Source organism: Oncorhynchus mykiss, chromosome 16, assembly GCF_057628025.1.
Source record: "Oncorhynchus mykiss isolate SJ-2025 chromosome 16, ASM5762802v1, whole genome shotgun sequence".
NCBI lineage: Eukaryota > Metazoa > Chordata > Actinopteri > Salmoniformes > Salmonidae > Oncorhynchus > Oncorhynchus mykiss.
Window position 1 is genome coordinate 12,752,622 of NC_143037.1, and position 22,253 is coordinate 12,774,874.

The following is a 22,253-nucleotide window of genomic DNA, read 5'->3' on the forward strand; positions in this document are numbered from 1 at the left end:
TAGCTCTGGAATGGCTGGGGTCCCTGAGTAGAGAACTGGGAACTACTAAGGCCATACATGAGTCTGCCACGAGACACCATCATTGGTCATATTCATATATAATACGTAATGACATAACACAACACACTAGATAAACTGGAATGACACTCTCACCCACGGTTGCACAAAAAGAGCTGTGAGCAAAACACACCCCAAAATATTCTAATGAGCCACCTCCCCTACATTTGAATTACCACTAAAAGAGAACCATCACCCTTACCAAAGAACCTTGAGGGGCCCTCATTTTTGTGTGTGTGCAAAAGCCATTTGTGCAACAATGATTTTTCACCCCCACCACATCGAATCATTTTCAATACCGAATATCAAGTGTATTTGAGACCCATGAAGTCCATGTAAAGTTCTGAACATCTCGACATGCTTTATATATACAGTATGTTGTGTGCACACTCCCAACCCATGTAGGTCTCTTAACTTAGTCCAGTTCCCTGTTGCCAGGGGAGTAGAGCTGTGTTGTAATCTGGTGGGAGGGATGTGTGTGTAAACCAGCTCTTTAACAAGCCTCCCTTATCTGTTGATTGATCAAGGCTACAGAGCCAGAAACATGGCCAATGAAAAGCCTTGGATGGGGGAATAAATGAATGCCATGTCCTACACAGCGGTAGAAGGTCGCCGGTGATATAGGCTCTTTGGCAGGCGGGGGAATAACGGTGGCTCTTGGTAACAGGCCACCAAGCAGGCAGCACTGCCTGGGTCAGATGTTAATTAGAGCCTGTGGAGACATTAGCCAGGTGTTTGGTCTCCCTCCACAGCCAGGTCTCCACAATCTGCTCCCCTAGTCTCTTTCTCTCCATCCATCCCTATATCCCTCCCGCCTTCTACTCCCTTATATAAATCCATTATTGCATGGAACTCCCTTCCATCTTATATTACTCAAATGAACAGCAAAGCTGGTTTCAAAAAACAGAGAAAGCAACACCTCACGGCACAACGCCTCTCCCATATTTCACCTAGATAGTTTGTGTGTATGTATTGATAAACTCAACAAAAAAAGAAACGTCCTCTCACTGTCAACTGCGTTTATTTTCAGCAAACTTAACATGTGTAAATATTTGTATGAACATAAGATTCAACAACTGAGACATAAACTGAACAAGTTCCACAGACATGTGACTAACAGAAATGTAATAATGTGTCTCTGGACAAAGGGGGAGTCCAAATAAATCAAAAGTAACAGTCAGTACCAGCTGCATTAAGTACTGTAGTGCATCTCCTTCTCATGGAATGCACCAGATTTGCCCGTTCTTGCTGTGAGATGTTACCCCACTCTTCCACCAAGGCACCTGCAAGTTCCCGGACATTTCTGTGGGGAATGGCCCTAGCCCTCACCCTCCGATCCAACAGGTCCCAGCTCAATGGGATTGAGATCCGGGCTCTTCGCTGGCCTTGGCAGAACACTGACATTCCTGTCTTGCAGGAAATCATCCACAGAACGAGCAGTATGGCTGGTGGCATTGTCATGCTGGAGGGTCGTGTCAGGATGAGCCTGCAGGAAGGGTACCACATGAGGGAGGAGGATGTCTTCCCTGTAACGCACAGCGTTGAGATTGCCTGCAATGACAACAAGCTCAGTCCGATGATGCTGTGACACACCGCCCCAGACCACGGCGGACCCTCCACCTCCAAATCGATCCCGCTCCAGAGTACAGGCCTCGGTGTAACGCTCATTCCTTCGACGATAAACGCGAATCCGACCATCACCCGTGGTGAGAAAAAAACACGACTCGTCAGTGAAGAGCACTTTTTGCAGTGACAGTAGGTTTGTGCCCATAGGCGACGTGGTTGGTGAGGACCTGCCTTACAAAAGGCCTACAAGCCCTCAGTCCAGCCTCTCTCAGTCTTTTACGGACAGTCTGAGAACTGATGGAGGGATTGTGCGTTCCTGGTGTAACTCGGGCAGTTGTTGTTGCCATCCTGTACCTGTCCAGCAGGTGTGACATTCGGATGTACCGATCCTGTGCAGGTGTTGTTACACGTGGTCTGCCACTGCGAGGACGATCAGCTGTCCGTTCTGTCTCCCTATAGCGCTGTCTTCGGTGTCTCTCAGTACGAACGTTGCAATTTATTTCCCTGGCCACATGTGCAGTCCTCATGCCTCCTTGCAGCATGCCTAAGGCATGTTCACGCAGATGAGCAGGATCCCTGGGCATCTTTCTTTTGCCGTTTTTCAGAGTCAATAGAAAGTGTCCTAAGTTTTCATAACTGTGACCTTAATTGCCTACCGTCTGTGCGCTGTTAGTGTCTTATAAACCTTTCCACAGGTGCATGTTCATTAAATGTTTATGGATCATTGAACAAGCATGGGAAACAGTGTTTAAACCCTTAACAATTAAGATCTGTGAAGTTATTTGGATTTTTACGAATTATCTTTGAAAGACAGGATCCTGAAAAGGGCCATTTCTTTTTTTGCTGAGTTTATCAGGACTCTGTTCTTGTCTAGTCATGTTCTGTATTATGTTATGTGTCATGTTTTGTGTGGACCCCAGGAAGAGTAGCTGCTGCTTTCACAACAGCTAATGGGGATCTTAATAAAACGCCAAATATACTAGTCAACTTACAGTCCACAGAATAATGCCTCCCCCTCCCTACGTCCCTCCCTACTCCATCTGTGGGCCTCTCAGGAACCAATGACCCATTTAACTCAGTATCAGTGGACTCAAGTCCCTGTGCTATGCCAATCAATCAGTGTACATCAATAATTCATTGTTCTGTTACACTGTCCATTTCAACCAATCTATGTGTTGCAGACATTTTTATGTAATATTCAGCATTTTATCAACTGTTCAGCTTTGAACGTGGCATATAATGTAGCCTAATGTATAATGACGTCACAATGTACGAGTCTGGAATCCTTGAGCTGGGGTGAAAGGTTATTGGATCACCTGATTGGATAATAGAAACGTTTGTCTTGTATCTGAAGCTCCGTCTTTAAACTTCTCAGACAAGAACATTTGGAATCTGAGGAGATTTTAATGTGTATGAGGTGGGTTGATTCTGAACATCAATGACCATAAATTTGCATAGGGCTGATGAAGAGCTTGATATTATAGAGGACATTTATTTAGTGTGCTTAAAGTGATGTGAGGGCTGGCAGAAGCGCTGTCTGGCAAGTGAAACCAGTGGATTCCCCCTCCGAGTGGAACTAACTGGGAAGATGCCCACCAAAACCTGCCGCCTGTGCGTTTTCCTTCCGCGCCGCTTATCTCGTAAAAACACTTAATGAAGCTGCAGTGATTTTCACTAAATCAACCACCAGCGTAACCACATCTGAGTTTGTCATTTTGACGATCACAGCAACCACTGTCTCGTTTTCTGCTTACCTCCGTGGATGTGTGAATTAGCTTTTTTGATCTGCCCCTCCTGAGTAAGACTAGTGCATGAAAAATCATGAGGAAAACGCAGCATCCAAGGCAAGATGGGCTTTTACACAGTGTCTGTGAAGTATGCAGCCCTGTGCCCTGCAAGCAATTGAAAGCGGAAAAACCCTGCGTTCGATCGTTTATTCGTTATTACACAGTACACACACAAGGCTATTGCATAGAAACAACATGTCGGCCTTTTGATTACTTTTGCCTTTGAGGATAAATGCCTGTTGAAGAAGAGAAGTCTAACAATAGAAATGAGAACAAGAACAGCTGCAGATTTGCATGCCAGTACCTGTCAATCATGATCATCAGATTACCTGTAGAGGTAGACGATTAAAAGATCCTAATAGGATGACTTAACGAACGTGAACATTGTGCCACAGCCTGCCTGCTAAGCAGTGGTCATGCTATGTAAAGGCAATCGCCGTGCTCTGTCCCTGGCATACAGGTTAGTGGAGCAGGGCGGGGAAAAGGAAGGGAGTGTAACTAGGTACTAGATGTGCTGCGATAGTCATGAGTCACAGTTAAATAGTGGGGAAGCTCCATCTTCTCCATGACCCTCATTGGGTTGGAGCAGAGAGCAAGAGGGGAGACAGAGTGCTGCCTGCCTAGCTGTGTGTGTCCCAGGCAGGCATGGATGGAAGGATGGGTTGTACCGGCCTAACCCCCTGGAGCGCATCACAGCCGTGTGATTAGTCTCTCTGTGGAAAAATAATGGGCAAGGCCAGATTAATGAGCCCACCACACACACACATAGAACACACACACACACACGTGGACACACACATGGAACACACACACGTGGACACACTGTAAAATATGTCCTATTGTTTTTACAATAATTACTGGCAGCACAGAAGCCATTGCAATAAAATCACAGCAATTGCTAACAGTGAATAGTAATTATATATTACAGCATACCAATGAATATTTGTAATTCACTTGCACTTCTAGAGGCTTTTAACAATGGCTTCTAAACTGGCAGTGACTACAGGGCAAAAGGACATGGCTAAAAACTCAACCATTAAAGAGTTGAGACTTGCTGCCACTCTGATTTGTCCATGATACACATTCAATTGTTATGGAACTACTGCCACATTTCAGTTAAATTAGTACAGCACTCACTAACAGCAGCAACAAATATAGCCTCTTACAACACACGCCTCAAAATATGTTAATGCGCCAGAAAAATAAAAAACATGCACCCACTAGTGTTCAAATGCTTTTTGGCACACCAAAAAATACAGTATGGTACTGGATTCTGTGTGGTGGTACTGAATTACAGTAAATTACTGGCAGCACAGTAGCTAGTAAATTACTGTAGATTTAGAGGTAAATGTTTTTAGTTTTCAAAAATACAGTATGGTACTGTATTCTGTTGGGTACAGCATTTTCACTAACAGGTGAAACAAATAAAGCCTCAAAATATGATAAATGAGCCAGAAATTATTTAGCCACCCACAGCATTTTCCCACAATGCACCATAATTCAAATTATGCTGCTGTAAAAAATACAGCAAAACAGGTAATACAGTACCTTACTGTAAAAAGGTGTCAAATAATTTTACAGCAGAGTGCCCTTAATGCATTGCTCTTTACAGTAGCTAACTGTAAATCTTTCTGTAAATATACAGTGGCACGCACCACTTTGAAGTCACGCCTGGAGTATTTTGAGTTTGTTGATACTCTGTTTGGCATTGCTTCATTTAACTGGATGAAAAGTGTAACACCCTTAAATATGAGTGTTTAGAGTCGTAGAGAGGCGTGGCCTCGCAGCCACCAGCCTATTTTATGATAAGGAGTGTCTATGCTACAGACGGGGTTGTGCAACGTTACACTGCTGTGGTGCGTTGTTTAAATGTCATCTGTCATGGGTGTGTGCATTCCTAATGGTCAGGTCCAATTAACAAGCTGGCAGAGTCCTCTGCTGTTTAGTCCACCCTATTCTCCTCCTCCTCCTGCACCCACCCTCTCTCTCCACCCACCTTCCCTACTGCATCTCTCCTCAACCCTCTCTTTCTCTCTCTCTCATGATTAGTGAAGTGGACTCCCTGCAGTATTAGCATGCAGCTGTCGGCAGTCACCACGCACCGCTACCAGCATGGAGGTCAGGCAAACAAACACAATATTAGCATAACATAGCTTATTAACATGTCATAATGCTAGCAGCTGAGTTAGCCACCGTGCACTGTCAAACAGATGTGTTGTGATGGGCGACGGCCTCGTTAATTAACGTAATTAAGTTTGTTGAAAGCGAGATGAGATGACACGTAACGGAATGTATAGGTGTACTTGCCTCTTCAGAGCCACCAGTTGTTTCATATTGAATGTGACTGCCATCTGGTACATGTTCGTTGTTTGCTAAATAGTCCGATGTTTTTTAGTAATAATCCTACACCCCTCTGTCCTCCATACTCAAATCCCTTTTCTTTTGACTGAATGTTTTTATGACTTTTATAAAGTTTATTATGATGTGACTAAGCTATTAAACTGTTTGCATCCTCTAACAAACACATGACTCACAGAAACTCTAAATTATTAACAATGATATAAATGCGCAGTCGTAAAATGTGCCCGAAAAAAAATATCCCCAGCTATTTACGACCAAGGTTACCATCGCTACTGCATCACGGAGTGCTATAGGCAAAGTTGTGTGTTGATCGCACTGAAATAAATTGTTGTTTTATTTATAGCTGGTGTTAGCAGCCTGGTATCATAGAGGCAATGACACTGAAACAAACATGAAAACCTCGCAACAACAGACATCACGATTAACATTGTGATTTAATACACGTCATTAAGAAGTCACCTGTGTGCATTGCAAACATTGATGGCATATCAGTGGGATTATTGGATCATTACTGGGCTCATTAATGTGTGTGAGTGTGAGCGCACATGTGCAGGTGTCTGTCTGTGTGCGTGCGAGTTTCCTGTGTCTTTAGTTGGATAGATGGGTTAACAGTTTTGCCGTATCGCCTAAAAATCATTGTTGTTCTCAATAGAATCCCATTACTTTTATCCCACAATGTCTTAATTAAACAGCCCTCATCTGCTCTCTTACAACAAGGGCCCATCGTTTAAATATTGATTGTGCTTTTAAATTATTTATCACGTATCGGTTTATCTTATTTTAAAACTCTCCTGAGCATGGTTGGAAAATGTGAGGCTGCACTATGGGTAAATCATGCAAATGTATTTTGGATGACACAGCCTCTGGGTTTATTGTGTTAGCTACCAGTCTTGGCATTAAGGGTTAGACAGCTAGCTAGCATCAAAGGAGAATGTGTAGAAACCATAAAGGTGTTATTTTATGTTTTATGACTAAATAGTCGATTTAAGGGCAACTTTAAAGGATACTTAAAGGTTTCCTTGATGCTCTTCTCTTTTGCTTCCCGTTTTCTCATTAGCCATTTTGACTCACATACTCATTGTATTATTGTATATCCCAAGTGTTGAACAGAAAGCTGCTCAAATAGTTAGCTACTGAAGTGCTCATGCTAGATTTGTAGTTCACTCTAATATAAGGTGCATTCAGGAAACTATTCAGACCCCTTCGCTTTTTCCACATTTTGTTACGTTACTGCCTTATTCTGAAATGAATTAAATCATTTTTGGGGGGGGCTCTCATCAATCTACACAATAACAAAGCGAAAACAGGTTTTTATAAAAAAAAAACAGAAATCCCTTATTTACATAAGTGTTCAGACCCTTTGCTATGAGACTCTAATTTGAACTCAGGTGCATCTTGTTTCCATTGATCATCCTTGAGATGTTTTTACAACTTGATTGGAGTCCATCTGTGGTAAATTTAACTGATTGAACATGATTTGGAAAGGCACACACCTGTCTATGTCAGGTCCCACAGTTGACAGTGCAAAACCCAAGCCATGATTTTGATGGAATTGTCCGTAGAGCTCCGAGACAGGATTGTGTCGAGTCACAGGCTTGGGGAAGGGTACCAAAATATTTCTGCAGCATTGAAGGTCCCGAAGAACACAGCGGCCTCCATCATTCTTAAATGGAAGAAGTTTGGAACCACCAAGACTCTTCCTAATGCTGGCCCCCCAACCAAACTGAGAAATCGGGGGAAAATGGCCTTGGTCAGGGAGGTGATCATGAACCCGGTGGTCACTCTGACAGAGCTCCAGAGTTCCTCTGTAGAGATGGTAGAACTTTCCAGAAGGACAACCATCTCTGCAGCACTCCATCAATCAGGTCTTAATGGTAGAATGGCCAGACGGAAAACAATCCTCAGTAAAGGCACATGAAAGCTTGCTTGAAGTTTGCCAAAAAGGCACTTAAAGGACTGTCAGACCATGAGAAATAATATTCTCTGGTCTGATGAAACCAAGATTGAACTCTTTGGCCTGAATGCCAAGCGTCAGGTCTGGAGGAAACCTAGCACCATCCCTATGGTGAAGCATGGTGGTGGCAGCATCATGGTGTGGGGATGTTTTTCAGCGGCAGGTACTGGGAGACTAGTCAGGATCGAGGGAAATATAAACGGAGCAAAGTACAGAGAGATCCTTGATGTAAACCTGCTTGAGAGCGTTCAGGACCTCAGACTGGGGCGAAGGTTCACCTTCTAACAGGACAACGACCCTAAGCACACAGCCAAGACAATTCATGAGTGACTTCGGCCAAGTCTCTGAATGTCCTTGAGTGGCCCAGCCAGAGCCTGAACTTGAACCAGAACTAACATCTCCGACCTGAATATAGCTGTGCAGCAACACTCCCCGTCCAACCTGATAGCGTTTGAGAGGATCTGCAGAGAAGAATGGGAGAAATACCCAAGAAGAGTTGAGGCTGTAATCGCTGCCAAAGGTGCTTCAACAAAGTACTGTGTAGATAGTTTTATTTTTCTCATCTATTTAATACATTTTAGAATAAGGCTGTAACGTTAAAAAAAAGTGGAAAATGTCAAGGGGTCTGAATACAACCCGACGGCAGTGTATCTACTTCTGTACCTATCATTCGTAGTATATATCGTGTAAATTCCCCCGGTGTAGATATGTATAGATTGCATTTTGATACATCTACAGTGCTATTTTGGGTTGTTCATTGAATTCGTCCCACCATTGTTGATTTCTTCCCTTTTTGGTTTTTTTTTTCTCTACATTTTAGCCGTTTGACGTTTGACTGCATTGTTAGGAGCTAGTAACGCAAGTATTTCGCTGCGCCGCTATAACACCTGCTGAACTGTGTACGCAACCAGTACACTTTGATTTGATTCATTGTCACAACAGGTTTTTAGTTTGCAACATTACACACACACACACCCATGATCCATTATGCTTCCTATTGATATATTCCATCTGGACGGGAAGGAATCACTTTGTTTTCAACGGCTTAAGATAAGTTCACAGGTCTGAGAGTTGACCTTTACCTCTTGTTTGCAAAAGGACAGCCTCCGTATGCCAACTGGTTTCTAACTGCACCGATCCTAATCTTTTTGAAAAGGTCAGTGTCTAATACTCAAGCTAGCAAAACAGTTGCTCCCCCAAAACATCTTAAGGCTCTTTGTCGATTAGGCCCAGTCTGAAAAAAAAGCCAAATAGCCAACATGGATGCTTTTTAAGTTTCACTTGGCGTCGTTGAGAGTACAAAACTTTCAGAGTTAGCTTTTCCCGTTGTGTGCAGTGAAAGAAGCCATAGTGTCTAGTGGCCGAGTCAGCTGTTTTCTGGGAGGCTTGATGCTGTGTATAATCCATATCAGACCGCATGCTTTCCTTAGATTGCACACGGTCTGCTAGAGGGCTCAGCATGGGTAACATGAGCATTTGTCTCTCACTCCAACACAGAACAGAAGCAGGTTTCATGACCTTACACAAACACATAACTCGGATCGAAGTCAATTTGTTTCCCTGCCACTTATAGTAAGTACAACGCTGTACAGTGTTGATTTAAAACAGGATCTCAGCACATTGTTGGCGTTGGCTTTGTTATTATTACAGACTGTGCCAATTTATTTTGTATTCAAGTGGATTATTATGGTTATCCTTAATAGCAAGTGGATTATTATGGTTATCCTTAATAACAAGTGGATTATTATGGTTATCCTTAATAACAAGTGGCGTATTATGGTTATCCTTAATGGCAAGTTGATTATTATGGTTATCCTTAATAACAAGTGGATTATTATGGTTATCCTTAATAGCAAGTGGATTATTATGGTTATCCTTAATAGCAAGTGGATTATTATGGTTATCCTTAATGACAAGTGGATTATTATGGTTATCCTTAATAACAAGTGGATTATTATGGTTATCCTTAATAACAAGTGGCGTATTATGGTTATCCTTAATGACAAGTTGATTATTATGGTTATCCTTAATAACAAGTGGATTATTATGGTTATCCTTAATAACAAGTGGATTATTATGGTTATCCTTAATAACAAGTGGATTATTATGGTTATCCTTAATGACAAGTGGATTATTATGGTTATCCTTAATAACAAGTGGATTATTATGGTTATCCTTAATGACAAGTTGATTATTATGGTTATCCTTAATAGCAAGTGGATTATTATGGTTATCCTTAATAACAAGTGGATTATTATGGTTATCCTTAATAGCAAGTGGATTATTATGGTTATCCTTAATAACAAGTGGATTATTATGGTTATCCTTAATAACAAGTGGATTATTATGGTTATCCTTAATAACAAGTGGATTATTATGGTTATCCTTAATAACAAGTGGATTATTATGGTTATCCTTAATAACAAGTGGATTATTAGGGTTATCCTTAATAACAAGTGACATGCTTTAGTCAAGGCCTGGATTAAATGTGGCTCTTATCATTAATTTAATATTTTCTGTGGGTTTTGGCAATTTTTCATATCAGTGTTGCAGACTGCTTCCATCCCTGGCGTTATCTTCCAATTACACTTCAGAAGATGAAAGGATGTGATATAATACGAAGATCAAATGAAGAGATGTGAATTGGATTTGATCGTGAAGTTGAATTGTCATCTAAAAAAATAAAAAATAATATTTGCTGCATTTTTAGAAGAGTCAGTCCCAGTGACATCATGTATGAACCAAAACTAGCCAAATTTATTTATTTAAAAAAAAAAATGTTTACTTCACTATTACACATTTCCTAGACTGACTACCAACACTGAGGGGGAAAGGAAAAAAGACAAACATTCCATTACAATTCGTCAGGAAAGATATATACTGTAAATGATACTGTGAGGCTTAGCTATGTTTCCTACAGTTATTACGAGGTGCTGTAGCCTGCACTCCATGCTCCAGATTCTAGGTACACCACGGCGATACAGAGAGACATTGCTCGGTGGACATCACTCATCTCTCACACTTAACCGTCTGCTTATGTGGAGCGGCCATTACAGCCGTGTCAGAGCCAGGGGAATGGATGAGCGTCCTCTGTGTTATCCCTGCAAACAGCAGAGCTCGCCACTCACTTGGCAGTGAGGAGGGTCTGATTGGGAAATGTCAGGGGGGATTACTGGGGTAGAATGAGCTACTGAGAGCCCGCTTGGGGTTTGTGTTATGCATGGTCTTGCATGGTGTGTGTGTGTCGTCTAAGTGCAACTCGTTTCGCACACTGCCACCCTAGGAATCCAATTTCCTCATAACGGGAGGAGAAAAGGCATTACAGCTCAACTCTCTGTAATATCCTCCTCCCTTCAGAGCGAGGCTGGGGCTGTGGGGAGGATATCCTTCCTTCAGAGCGAGGCTGGGGCTGTGGGGATGATATCCTTCCTTCAGAGAGAGGCTGTGGCTGTGTGGATGAAATCCTCCTTCCTTCAGAGAGAGGCTGGGGCTGTGGGGATGATATCCTCCTTCCTTCAGAGAGAGGCTGGGGTTGTGGGGATGATATCCTCCTTCCTTCAGAGAGAGGCTGGGGCTGTGGGGATGATATCCTTTATTCAGAGAGAGTCTGGGGCTGTGGGGATGATATCCTTTATTAAGAGAGAGGCTGGGGCTGTGGGGATGATATCCTTCATTCAGAGAGAGGCTACCCCTCTGCCTATTGGCATTATTTGCATATTCAAGCCTATCTCAAAATACAACACTGGGTTTTCAAAGGCAGCTTGAAATGTAGCCTACAAGTTTTGTGCTCTTGTAGGAAGCAGTAACTCCCTATTGATGACTTATACTTATCTATACCTGGGCTAATAACGCACTAACTAGCAAAGAATATCAGCAACTGTGCACACACACGGCTCTGATCTAAACTGAAGAGCTCATTCACTCGCAGGTGAGCGCTCGTGGGCTACACCCGCCGATAGAATTATACTCTGTTACATTCTGGCTCTGGCTACAACAAAATCACAGACTCAATCTTGCAAGGTTAGATTTGTTTTGGTTTGTTTTACTGAAAAGGGGCTGATATATTGTTGATTTGATCACAGACAAAAACGTTGAACTGAATAGTGCAAACTAATGGCAAGAACTCTGTGAAGTTCAATCTCTTGCATCTCTGCATGGCATTTCTTCTTCGCAGCAGTCCTGGAGGAGGTGCGTGGCCACGCACACAGTTTAGAGGGGACATTGGCTGTGGGGATGATATCCTCCCTTCAGAGAGAGGCTGGGGCTGTGGGGATGATAACCTCCCTTCGGAGAGAGGCTGGGGCTGTGGGGATGATATCCTCCTTCCTTCAGAGAGAGGCTGGTGCTGTGGGGATGATATCCTCCCTTCAGGGAGAGGCTGGTGCTGTGGGGATGATATCCTCCTTCCTTCAGAGAGAGGCTGGGGCTGTGGGGATGATATCCTCCCTTCAGAGAGAAGCTGGGGCTGTGGGGTTGATAACCTCCCTTCAGAGAGAGGCTGGGGCTGTGGGGATGATAACCTCCCTTCAGAGAGAGGCTGGTGCTTTGGGGATGATATCCTCCCTTCAGGGAGAAGCTGGTGCTGTGGGGATGATATCCTCCCTTCAGAGAGAGGCTGGGGCTGTGGGGATGATATCCTCCCTTCAGAGAGAGGCTGGGGCTGTGGGGATGATATCCTCCCTTCAAAGAGAGGCTGGGGCTGTGGGGATGATATCCTCCCTTCAGAGAGAGTCTGAGCTGTGGGGATGATATCCTTCTTTCAGAGAGAGGCTGGGGCTGTGGGGATGATATCCTTCTTTCAGAAAGAGGCTGGGGCTGTGGGGATGTGGTAGGTGGAACACTCTCCCTCCATGCGTGCTGGAAGGTGTGTGTGTGTGTGTGTGTGTGTGTGTGTGTGTGTGTGCGCGTGCGTGTGCGTGTGTGTGTGTGTGGAGGATAGAGTTGTGTGTATGTGTGTCATAGGCGTGTGTGTCTAGGGGAGGGTTGGTGTTTGTGACATGCACACCGTGTCATGAAATATGTGGTAGACAGCTCACGTTGTCGTGGAGACCTTGAGGGAGAGAGGCAGACACAGGAAGGTGTGAGGAAGGGGACAGGTGGGGACTAGAGATGAGGCAGTATAACTGTGAACCTACCGTCAGCTACCAAAGTTAAGAACAACAACCCATCCTCCTCAGAATTACAATCTCAGCTCCTGACTATAGAAAGGTATTGGGTAGCATGCAGGTCAAAGCAATATCATTCAGCCCAGCCGTATTACCATGCCACAGGTGTAGGTGTTCCTCTGGCGTATTGGTACTGTTGGCATGTAGCTCATGGCTAGCAAACAGACCAGAGGAACAGAACATACTTGTTTATGACGTACTAGATGGCCTAATTGTCACTCTGCCATTGACAACATTCGCAACCTTGACGACAGTATTCAGATTTAAAGAATAGTAATCTCATTTACCAATAAAGAATGACATAAATATAGTGACAAACTGTCCTTGTTTTAACTACTATCATATAACAAAGCCATATGTTGTTTGGGTCACAAGGCGCTAGGAATGCATAGCATTTTTTCATTTCCATATTCTAATGCCATTTTTGATTTTGCTTGTGAAAAGATTACACGTTGATGCAAGTCAAACAAATGATGTATGTGTCCTTAGTTCACACCAGTCCCTCTGTAAGACTCTCTATGTCCCATTTGACTAAATCTTCCAACCGTTTCATATCTAACACACTGCAGGCTCATAGACAACATTATTTCTCATTCCCTGACCGTCTGACAACCCCCAGTGGAGTGCTTCCCTGCATCCCAGCTGTTTCATATTTTACTGATCACCTTATGACTGCGGAATCTGCCACACAGTTGCTTTCAAATAAAATGAAATAAAATCACATTTTATTGGTCGCATACACATATTTAGCAGATGTTATTGTGGTTGTGGGGAAATGCTTGTGTTCCTTGCTAAGAAATATATAAATATTAAGACAACCAATGTTGGAGTCCGGAGTATAAAAATATATACACTGTATATATTCATATGTATATTTGATGGGATGTATAGACATTATGGACAGTATGTGGATAGAATATGTAGTACATCTGTAGAATACATAGAATAGAATAGTATATAGTTGAATAGGATGGCCTTGACTAGAATACAGTATGTAAATATTATTAATATACTCTATGTACATAGGGCAGCAGCCTCTAAGGTGCAGGGTTGAGTGACTGTGTTCAGGGCAGGGTACTGGGCGGTAGCCAGCTAGTGGTGACTGTTTAACAGTCTGATGTCCTTGAGGTAGAAGCTGTTTTTCTGTCTCTCAGTCCCAGCTTATATGCACCAGTACTGACCTCGCCTTCTGGATGAAAGCGGGGTGAACAGGCCGTGGCATGGTTGGCTAAGGTCCTTTATGATACTTCTGGCCTTCCTGTGCTGTACGTGTCCTGGAGGGCAGGCAGTTTGCCCCCGGTGATGCGTTGGGCTGACCGCACCACCCTCTGGGGAGTTGACGTACCAGGTGGTGATACAGCCCAGCAGAATGATCTTGATGGTGCGTCTGTAAAAGTTTGTGAGGTTTTTAGGTGTTGACAAATTTCTTCAGCCTCCTGAGGTTGAAGAGGCGCCGTTGCGCCTTCTTCGCAACACTTTGGTGAAGAAATGGTGGACTATTTCATATTGTCAGTGATGTGTACACTGAGGAACTTGAAGCTTTTCACCTTCTCCACTGCGGCCCCGTCAATGTGGATGGAGGCATGCTCCCTCTGCTGTCTTCTGATGTCCACGATCAGCTCCTTCGTTGTGTTGACGCTTTGTTGATGTTTTGTTGACTTTGAGGGAGAGGTTATTTCCCTGGCACCACTCCGCCATGGCTCGTCATTGTTGGTAATCAGGCCTATTACTGTTGTGTCGTCTACAAACTTGATGGTTGAGTTAGAGGCGTGCATGGCCACGCAGTCATGGGTGAACAGGGAGTACAGGAGGGGCTGAGCACGCACCCTTATGGGGCATCCACATGCTGTTTGTGATTTGATTCACATCAACTGAGCTTTTATGAAATTATGATAACTTACCTGGTTAATTGCCCATGTTTTTGAGGTGAACCAACTGTAATCGGAGACCAAATGAATCGAGTGTATTTAATTAAATGAGGTTTCACTGTGCCAAATAGGAGTTAATCAAGCTATCTGGCACGGCGACTAATGTCTCTCTGCCAGTGTTCCCGTTAACGGTGTAATTTCACCATATCGCACAGAAATGATTTGTATCCAAACAAGGTTGTTCCACAGTCAGTCATATCCTTGGTTAAGAGGACACATCTCTGTGTTAAAATAAGTGGGTAGTTTGTCTGCTTTTCTTCTGTCTATTCTAACTCCTCCGTCTATTCTAACTCCTCAGTCTAATCTAGCTCCTTAGTTGTCACGCCCTGACCGTAGAGAGCTTTTTATGTCTCTATTTTGGTTTGGTCAGGGTGTGATTTGGGTGGGCATGGCCGAGTATGGTTCTCAATCAGGGACAGCTGTCTATCGTTGTCTCTGATTGGGAACCATACTTAGGTAGATTTTTCCCACATGGGTTTTGTGGGTAGTTATTATCTGTTTAGTGTTTTCACCTTACGGGCCTTTTTCGGTTTCATTTATTCTCTTTAATAAACAAACATGAACACTCACCACACTGCACTTTGGTCCGACTACTCTTCCTCATCCAACGATGAAAGCAGTTACAGAACAACTCACCACAAACGGACCAAGCAGCGTGGTAACAGGGAGCAGAGGGTTCAGAATTCCTGGACATGGGAGGAGAAATTGGACTGACAGGGACCCTGGAGACAGGTTGGGGAATATCGCCGCCCGCAAGAAGAACTGGAGGCAGCTAAAGCTGAGAAGCGGCGATATGAGGCAAGGCAGCGCAGCAGGCACGAGAGACAGCCCCCCCCAAAAAAATGGGGGGGGGCACACGGGGATATTGGCGGAGTCAGGTGAGAGTCCTGAGCTAACTCCCCGTGCTTACCGGAAGCAGCGTAGTACTGGTCAGGAACCGTGTTATGCGGTGAAGCGCACGGTGTCTCCAGTGTAGCTCATAGCCCGGAGCTCTACATGCCAGCCCCTTGCAAGTGCCATGCGAGAGTGGGCATCCAGCCAGGGTGAATTGTGCCAGATCAGCGCGTTTGGTCTCCAGTGCGCCGTTTCGGCCCAGGGTATCCTGTGCCGGCATCTGCGTACTGTGTCTCCGGGACGCTGGGAGGGTTCAGTTCGCCCTACGCCTGTGCTCTGCCCGTGCCGGGCGAAAGTGGGCATTGAGCCTAAGGGAGAGGTGCGAGTGTTAAGCACCAGATCTCCAGTGCTCCCCCACAGCCCGGTTCGACCTGTGCCTGCACTCTGGAGGGGCCGGGCTAAAGTGGGCATTCAGCCTGGAGGAGTGGTGCCAAGGCTGCGCACCAGAGCTCCAGTGCTCCCCCACAGCCCGGTTCATCCGGTGCCTCCTCCACGCACCAGGCCTCCTGTCGGTCTCCCCAGCCTGGTGGGCCCTGTGGCAGCCCCAACCACCAGGCTGTCTCTGCGTCCAGAGGCGCCCTTCAGTCCGGAGCGTCCAGAGGCGCCCTTCAGTCCGGAGCGTCCAGAGGCGCCCTTCAGTCCGGAGCGTCCAGAGGCGCCCTTCAGTCCGGAGAGTCCAGAGGCGCCCTTCAGTCCGTCTATTATTCTAACTCCCCTTCAGTCCAGAGGCGCCCTTTGGTCCGGAGCTTCCAGCGGCGTCCTCCAGTCCAGGGCTCTTTACGAGGGTCCTCAGTCCGGGGTCGGCGGCGAGGGTCCCCGCTCTAGTGGCGCTACCTACGTCCCTCACCATAGCCGCCACCGCGGAGAAATGCCCACCCAGACTCTCCCCTACAGGTTCAGGTTTTGCGGCCGGAGTTCGCACCTTTGGGGGGGTACTGTCCCGCCCTGACCGTAGAGAGCTTTTTATGTCTCTATTTTGGTTTGGTCAGGGTGTGATTTGGGTGGGCATTCTATGTCCTTTTTCTATGTTTTGTATTACTTTGTTTTGGCCGGGTATGGTTCTCAATCAGGAACAGCTGTCTATTCTTGTCTCTGATTGGGAACCATACTTAGGTAGCTTTTTCCCACATGGGTTTTGTGGGTAGTTATTTTCTGTTTAGTGTTTGCACCTTATGGGACTGTTTCGGTTTCATTTATTCTCTGGTTATTTTGTATTAGTGTTCAGTTCAATGAACAAACATGAACACTTACCACACTGTGCTTTGGTCCGACTACTCTTCCTCATCCGACGACGAAAGCCGTTACATCAGTCTATTCTAACTCCTCAGTCTATTCTAACTCCTCAGTCTATTCTAACTCCTCAGTCTATTCTAACTCCTCAGTCTATTCTAACTCCTCAGTCTATTCTAACTCCTCAGTCTATTCTAACTCCTCAGTCTATTATTCTAACTCCCCAGTCTATTATTCTAACTCCCCAGTCTATTATTCTAACTCCCCAGTCTATTCTAACTCCTCAGTCTATTCTAACTCCTCAGTCTATTATTCTAACTCCCCAGTCTATTATTCTAACTCCCCAGTCTATTATTCTAACTCCCCAGTCTACTATTCTAACTCCCCAGTCTACTATTCTAACTCCCCAGTTTACTATTCTAACTCCCCAGTCTATTCTTTTAACTCCCCAGTCTATTCTTCTAACTCCCCAGTCTATTCTTCTAACTCCCCAGTCTATTCTTCTAACTCCCCAGTCTATTCTTCTAACTCCCCAGTCTATTATTCTAACTCCCCAGTCTACTATTCTAACTCCCCAGTCTATTCTTCTAACTCCCCAGTCTATTCTTCTAACTCCCCAGTCTATTCTTCTAACTCCCCAGTCTATTCTTCTAACTCCCCAGTCTATTCTTCTAACTCCCCAGTCTATAATTTGGGTGTTTTTTTTTATTTTCTATTCCAACTACAGTACATCAAATTAAATATTATTGGTTACATTACTCACTTACACATATATCAGATAGCGCTTTAAGTCTGAGAAAAGCATAGTAAAACTCTGTTCCTCAAGGACCACAGTCCTGCTGTTGATTACTCCCCTCTCTCTCTCTGTTGATTCTAATGGTTTTGAATTAGCCAGAAAGTTCACACATCTGTTTTCCCAAGATGAAGCAAGTTGCTGATGAAATGGCAAAATATGAAAACACAGTGTTTGTGGCCCTCAAGGACCTCAAGAGATTGTGCACCCTTTCCCTCTGTGGTATTAGTATGAACAGCACCGTGGTATTGGAATGTGGATTATACTGCAGTCTACATAGAGCTGGGAGAGATCATTAGCTAGCATGTGGCTTGGGAGAATGTGGTAAAAAAAAATGTATATTTTGGTGCACCAGTCAGTAGGTCTCCATTAGTGTGTGTGTGTATGTCTCATCTATGTGTCGTGTGTGGGTCTCATCGGTGTGTCTCATATGTGTATCTCATCTACTCTGTGTGTGTGTCTCATCTGTGTGTCTCATATACTGTGTGTGTGTTTTCTTCCAGATTTCCCCCTGTGAGTGAGAAGGCTAAGGTGGGGAAGCTGGTCGGTGTCATATTGGCTGCAGCTGTCAATCAAACGATTGTCTATTCCATAGCGGAGGGCAACGAGGGAGGTGAGTAGTAACAGACTAACCTACACTGTGCCTTTGACCTAGTTCCAGAGGTCATGTTGTAATTCTATACAGTGATAATCCCAGTCTTTTATTCGGACACACTATAAACAACATGAAGTAGTAAGGACCCTCAGAGGTCACTCACAGAGCCATACAAAACAGCTCTATACTGCTCTATATACCTCTATTCGCCTCTATACGCCGCTATACACCTATATGGCTCTATACCTCTATATACCTTTATACGGCTCTATACGCCTCTATATACTTTTATACGGCTCTATACGCCTCTATGTACCTTTATACGCCTCTATATACTTTTATACGGCTCTATACGCCTCTATGTACCTTTATACGGCTCTATACGCCTCTATGTACCTTTATACGGCTCTATACGCCTCTATATACCTTTATACGGCTCTATACACATCTATATACGGCTCTATACGCCTCTATGTACCTTTATACGGCTCTATACGCCTCTATATACCTTTATACGGCTCTATACGCCTCTATATACATCTATACGGCTCTATATACCTCTATATACATCTATACGGCATCTATATGCCTCTATACACATCTATATACGGCTCTATACGCCTCTATATACCTTTATACGGCTCTATATACCTCTATATACATCTATACGGCTCTATATACCTCTATATACATCTATATGCCTCTATACGCCTCTATATACCTTTATACGGCTCTATATACCTCTATATACATCTATACGGCTCTATATACCTCTATATACATCTATACGCCTCTATATACCTTTATACGGCTCTATATACCTCTATATACCTTTATACGGCTCTATATACCTCTATATACATCTATACGGCTCTATATACCTCTATATACATCTATACGCCTCTATATACCTCTATACGCCTCTATATGGCTCTATACACCTCTATATGGCTCTATACACCTCTATTTTTTTATATATATATTTTTTTTTACATTTATTTAAATAGGCAAGTCAGTTAAGAACAAATTCTTATTTTCAATGACGGCCTAGGAACAGTGGGTTAACTGCCTGTTCAGGGGCAGAACGACAGATTTGTACCTTGTCAGCTCGGGGGTTTGAACTTGCAACCTTCCGGTTACTAGTCCAACGACGCTCTAACCACTAGGCTACCCTGCCGCCCCATATACATCTCTATGGCTCTATATACATCTCTATGGCTCTATACGCCTCTATATACCTATATACGCCTCTATATACCGCTATACGCCTCTATATACATCTATATGGCTCTATACGGCTCTATACGGCTCTATACGCCTCTCTACGGCTCTAAGCAGTTCTATATGGCTATATACGGCTCTGTACAGCTCTATATACCTCTATATGGCTCTAGTCAGTCATCTGCCCACAGAGAGGCAGCACCCAAAGTGTGTGTGTATGTGTGCGTGCCCCCGGTCATGACAGAGTTACTGCCATGTAAAAGCACCCTGAGGGATGATTAGACCCGTCCATCCTCCCATCGTCCCTCACTGTGATTAAAACCTGGGCTCATGCCTCTCAGAGTGTGAAAAGATGAAATTGCATCCCCATACTGAGCCTCGCATTCAACTACATCTGAAGCATTTAGTCATTTGGAAACAAAGGGAATTGGCTTCACTTTTAACTCTCATTAGATTCAATGAAGAAGCACCAGGAAAATTCATTGTTGTTAAATTCAAGGTTCATGGCGTACTGGGAGGACTTAATTGTAGGTCTGAAAATAAAGGGGAGCGAGATGAGTTCTAGCTATGCTCTTCGGTGCATTCCTGCTGTGCATGTGCATCAATTATGCCTTACACAAAATCAATGAGTGACTAAGTGATTCTCCAGTCTAGTGTCATTTCTTTCTGGTGTCGTGCCTCAACACGTGATACCACACACAGTGGGATTTGGGGAGGTGAATAAACTTGTCATTCTACCCAGGGACGGATACAGTATTAAATGTTTTCATCGTCTTCTAGGTGTGTTCAGGCTCAACAACAACACCGGGGTGATCTCAACGGCCAAGCCCCTGGACTATGAGGCCAACAGCAGCTACAGCCTCAGAGTGGAGGCTGACTCCATGGGGTTGGCCGAGTCCAACCTCCGAGCGCCCTCCAAGAGTACGCCTGCCTATCATGCTTTAAAAAAATGCTTTTTGCAACCTTCATTTGAGAAGGAGTAATTGAAATTCAAATGTTTGTTTCTGCTGTCTCTCTGTTTCTCTCACTTGTAATATAAATGTTTATCTGGCATTTGCCTGTAAATTATTTCCCATCTTAGCTTTTTCCAAAGTACTTAAAAAGCACGCCTCATGCTTTCACGATATTTAGTTTTCTGGTTAGTCAAATTCATGCTGAGTTGCTGCGGAGGATGAGACATTTTGATTTAACAGTTACTGTTAAATGTGACAGATTTAAAAAAATATATAATAAAATAAAATAAAAAACATTCCTTTCTGGACAATCTCATCATGTCTCCGCAATATGCAGAAGCAATCACTCAAATCAATTTGATTACATTCGCGCTGTCATCCACTTATATCGAAATGCCAACTTCGTCGATTCTAGAATAAAAGGCTTGTAGAGATTTGGTCACTGCTGTATGTTCTGCCCAGATTAGAATTAGATTCAGCATGTTTTTCTCTATTCAACTAGATTGACTAATATACTGTACCCAGGCCACTCACTGTGTGTCATTCAAGCTGAGAGGGGGCTGAGAGGGGGCTGCAGCAAACATGACGAAGACACCCACTAGCAATAGATTAAGTCCTTGTTCCATTGAAGCAGGCCTGGCAGCTATATTTGAGATGTGGTGGAAGTTTCATCATGGGGGGGGGGGGGGGGGGCTATTGATGTTGTTTGATTAATTCCGCTGGAGGAGGTAGCATGGTAAATGGCTGCAGAGAGTGGATGGGTACTCCCCACTGCGTTTGGCTATGGAGGTGACATCATCACTGTAACAGGAAGACACTTGGTTGAAGTGATTCGAGCCACAGCACTGATTATGCAGGGGGGAGGGGGGCAAGCATGCAAAAAGTTTATTTTTTAAAAAAGTGAGATCTCTACACAAAAAAACTGTCCGACAGCTAGATCCAGGATTCTTAGAGGGTTCAAATTCAATGTCTAATTTAACTGATTAATGCTTAATATATGATAGAACAACAACTTACATTGCCATAAATGCAAGGCCAGAAAAGGACATTTTATGTCACATGATTTTGGACAAACCCATCAAGACACCAACCATGAGAACAGTGGAGGCTGCTGAACAGAGCACATGGGATGGCATCAAACACCTGGAAACCATATGATATATTCCATTCCACTGATTCCGCTCCAGTTATTATCCTCACTGGTATCCTAGTTTATAGAAATACCCAGGTGTGTGTTGCAATGCAGCAGTAAGTACTCTCCTGCTGTTGCTCATTTAGTGTTGTCATCCGCTGTAACTTTGGACGTTCTGGCAGGGATAAACGAGAAAGGTGCTGACTCTACTGTCGTCCTAGTCGGTCCCCCTGGTCTGTCCCCATGGTCTGTACTCCTGGTCTGTCCCCCTGGCCTGTCCCCATGGTCTGTACTCCTGGCCTGTCGCCCTGGCCTGTCGCCCTGGTCTGTCCCCTGGCCTGTCCCCATGGTCTGTACTCCTAGTCTGTCCCCCTGGTCTGTCCCCATGGTCTGTACTCCTAGTCTCTCCCCATGGTCTGTACTCCTAGTCTGTCCCCATGGTCTGTACTCCTAGTCTGTCCCCATGGTCTGTACTCTTAGTCTGTCCCCATGGTCTGTACTCCTAGTCTGTCCCCCTGGTCTGTCCCCATGGTCTGTACTCCTAGTCTGTCCCCCTTGTCTGTCCCCATGGTCTGTACTCCTGGCCTGTCGCTCTGGTCTGTCCCCATGGTCTGTAC

General features: G+C 44.3%; 1 protein-coding gene across 4 annotated transcripts in view; it reads left to right on the forward strand.

Annotated features, from left to right (window-relative positions):
* LOC110492834 (protocadherin-15-like) overlaps positions 1-22,253 on the forward strand; it is a 303,674-nt gene that overhangs the window by 249,000 nt on the left and 32,421 nt on the right. For all 4 annotated transcript variants that reach the window (XM_090201917.1, XM_090201916.1, XM_036946203.2 and 1 more), the window contains 2 exons: positions 18,239-18,348; positions 20,332-20,472. In XM_090201917.1, the coding sequence (XP_090058043.1) occupies positions 18,239-18,348; positions 20,332-20,472 (251 nt within the window). The remainder of the gene's footprint in view (positions 1-18,238; positions 18,349-20,331; positions 20,473-22,253) is intronic.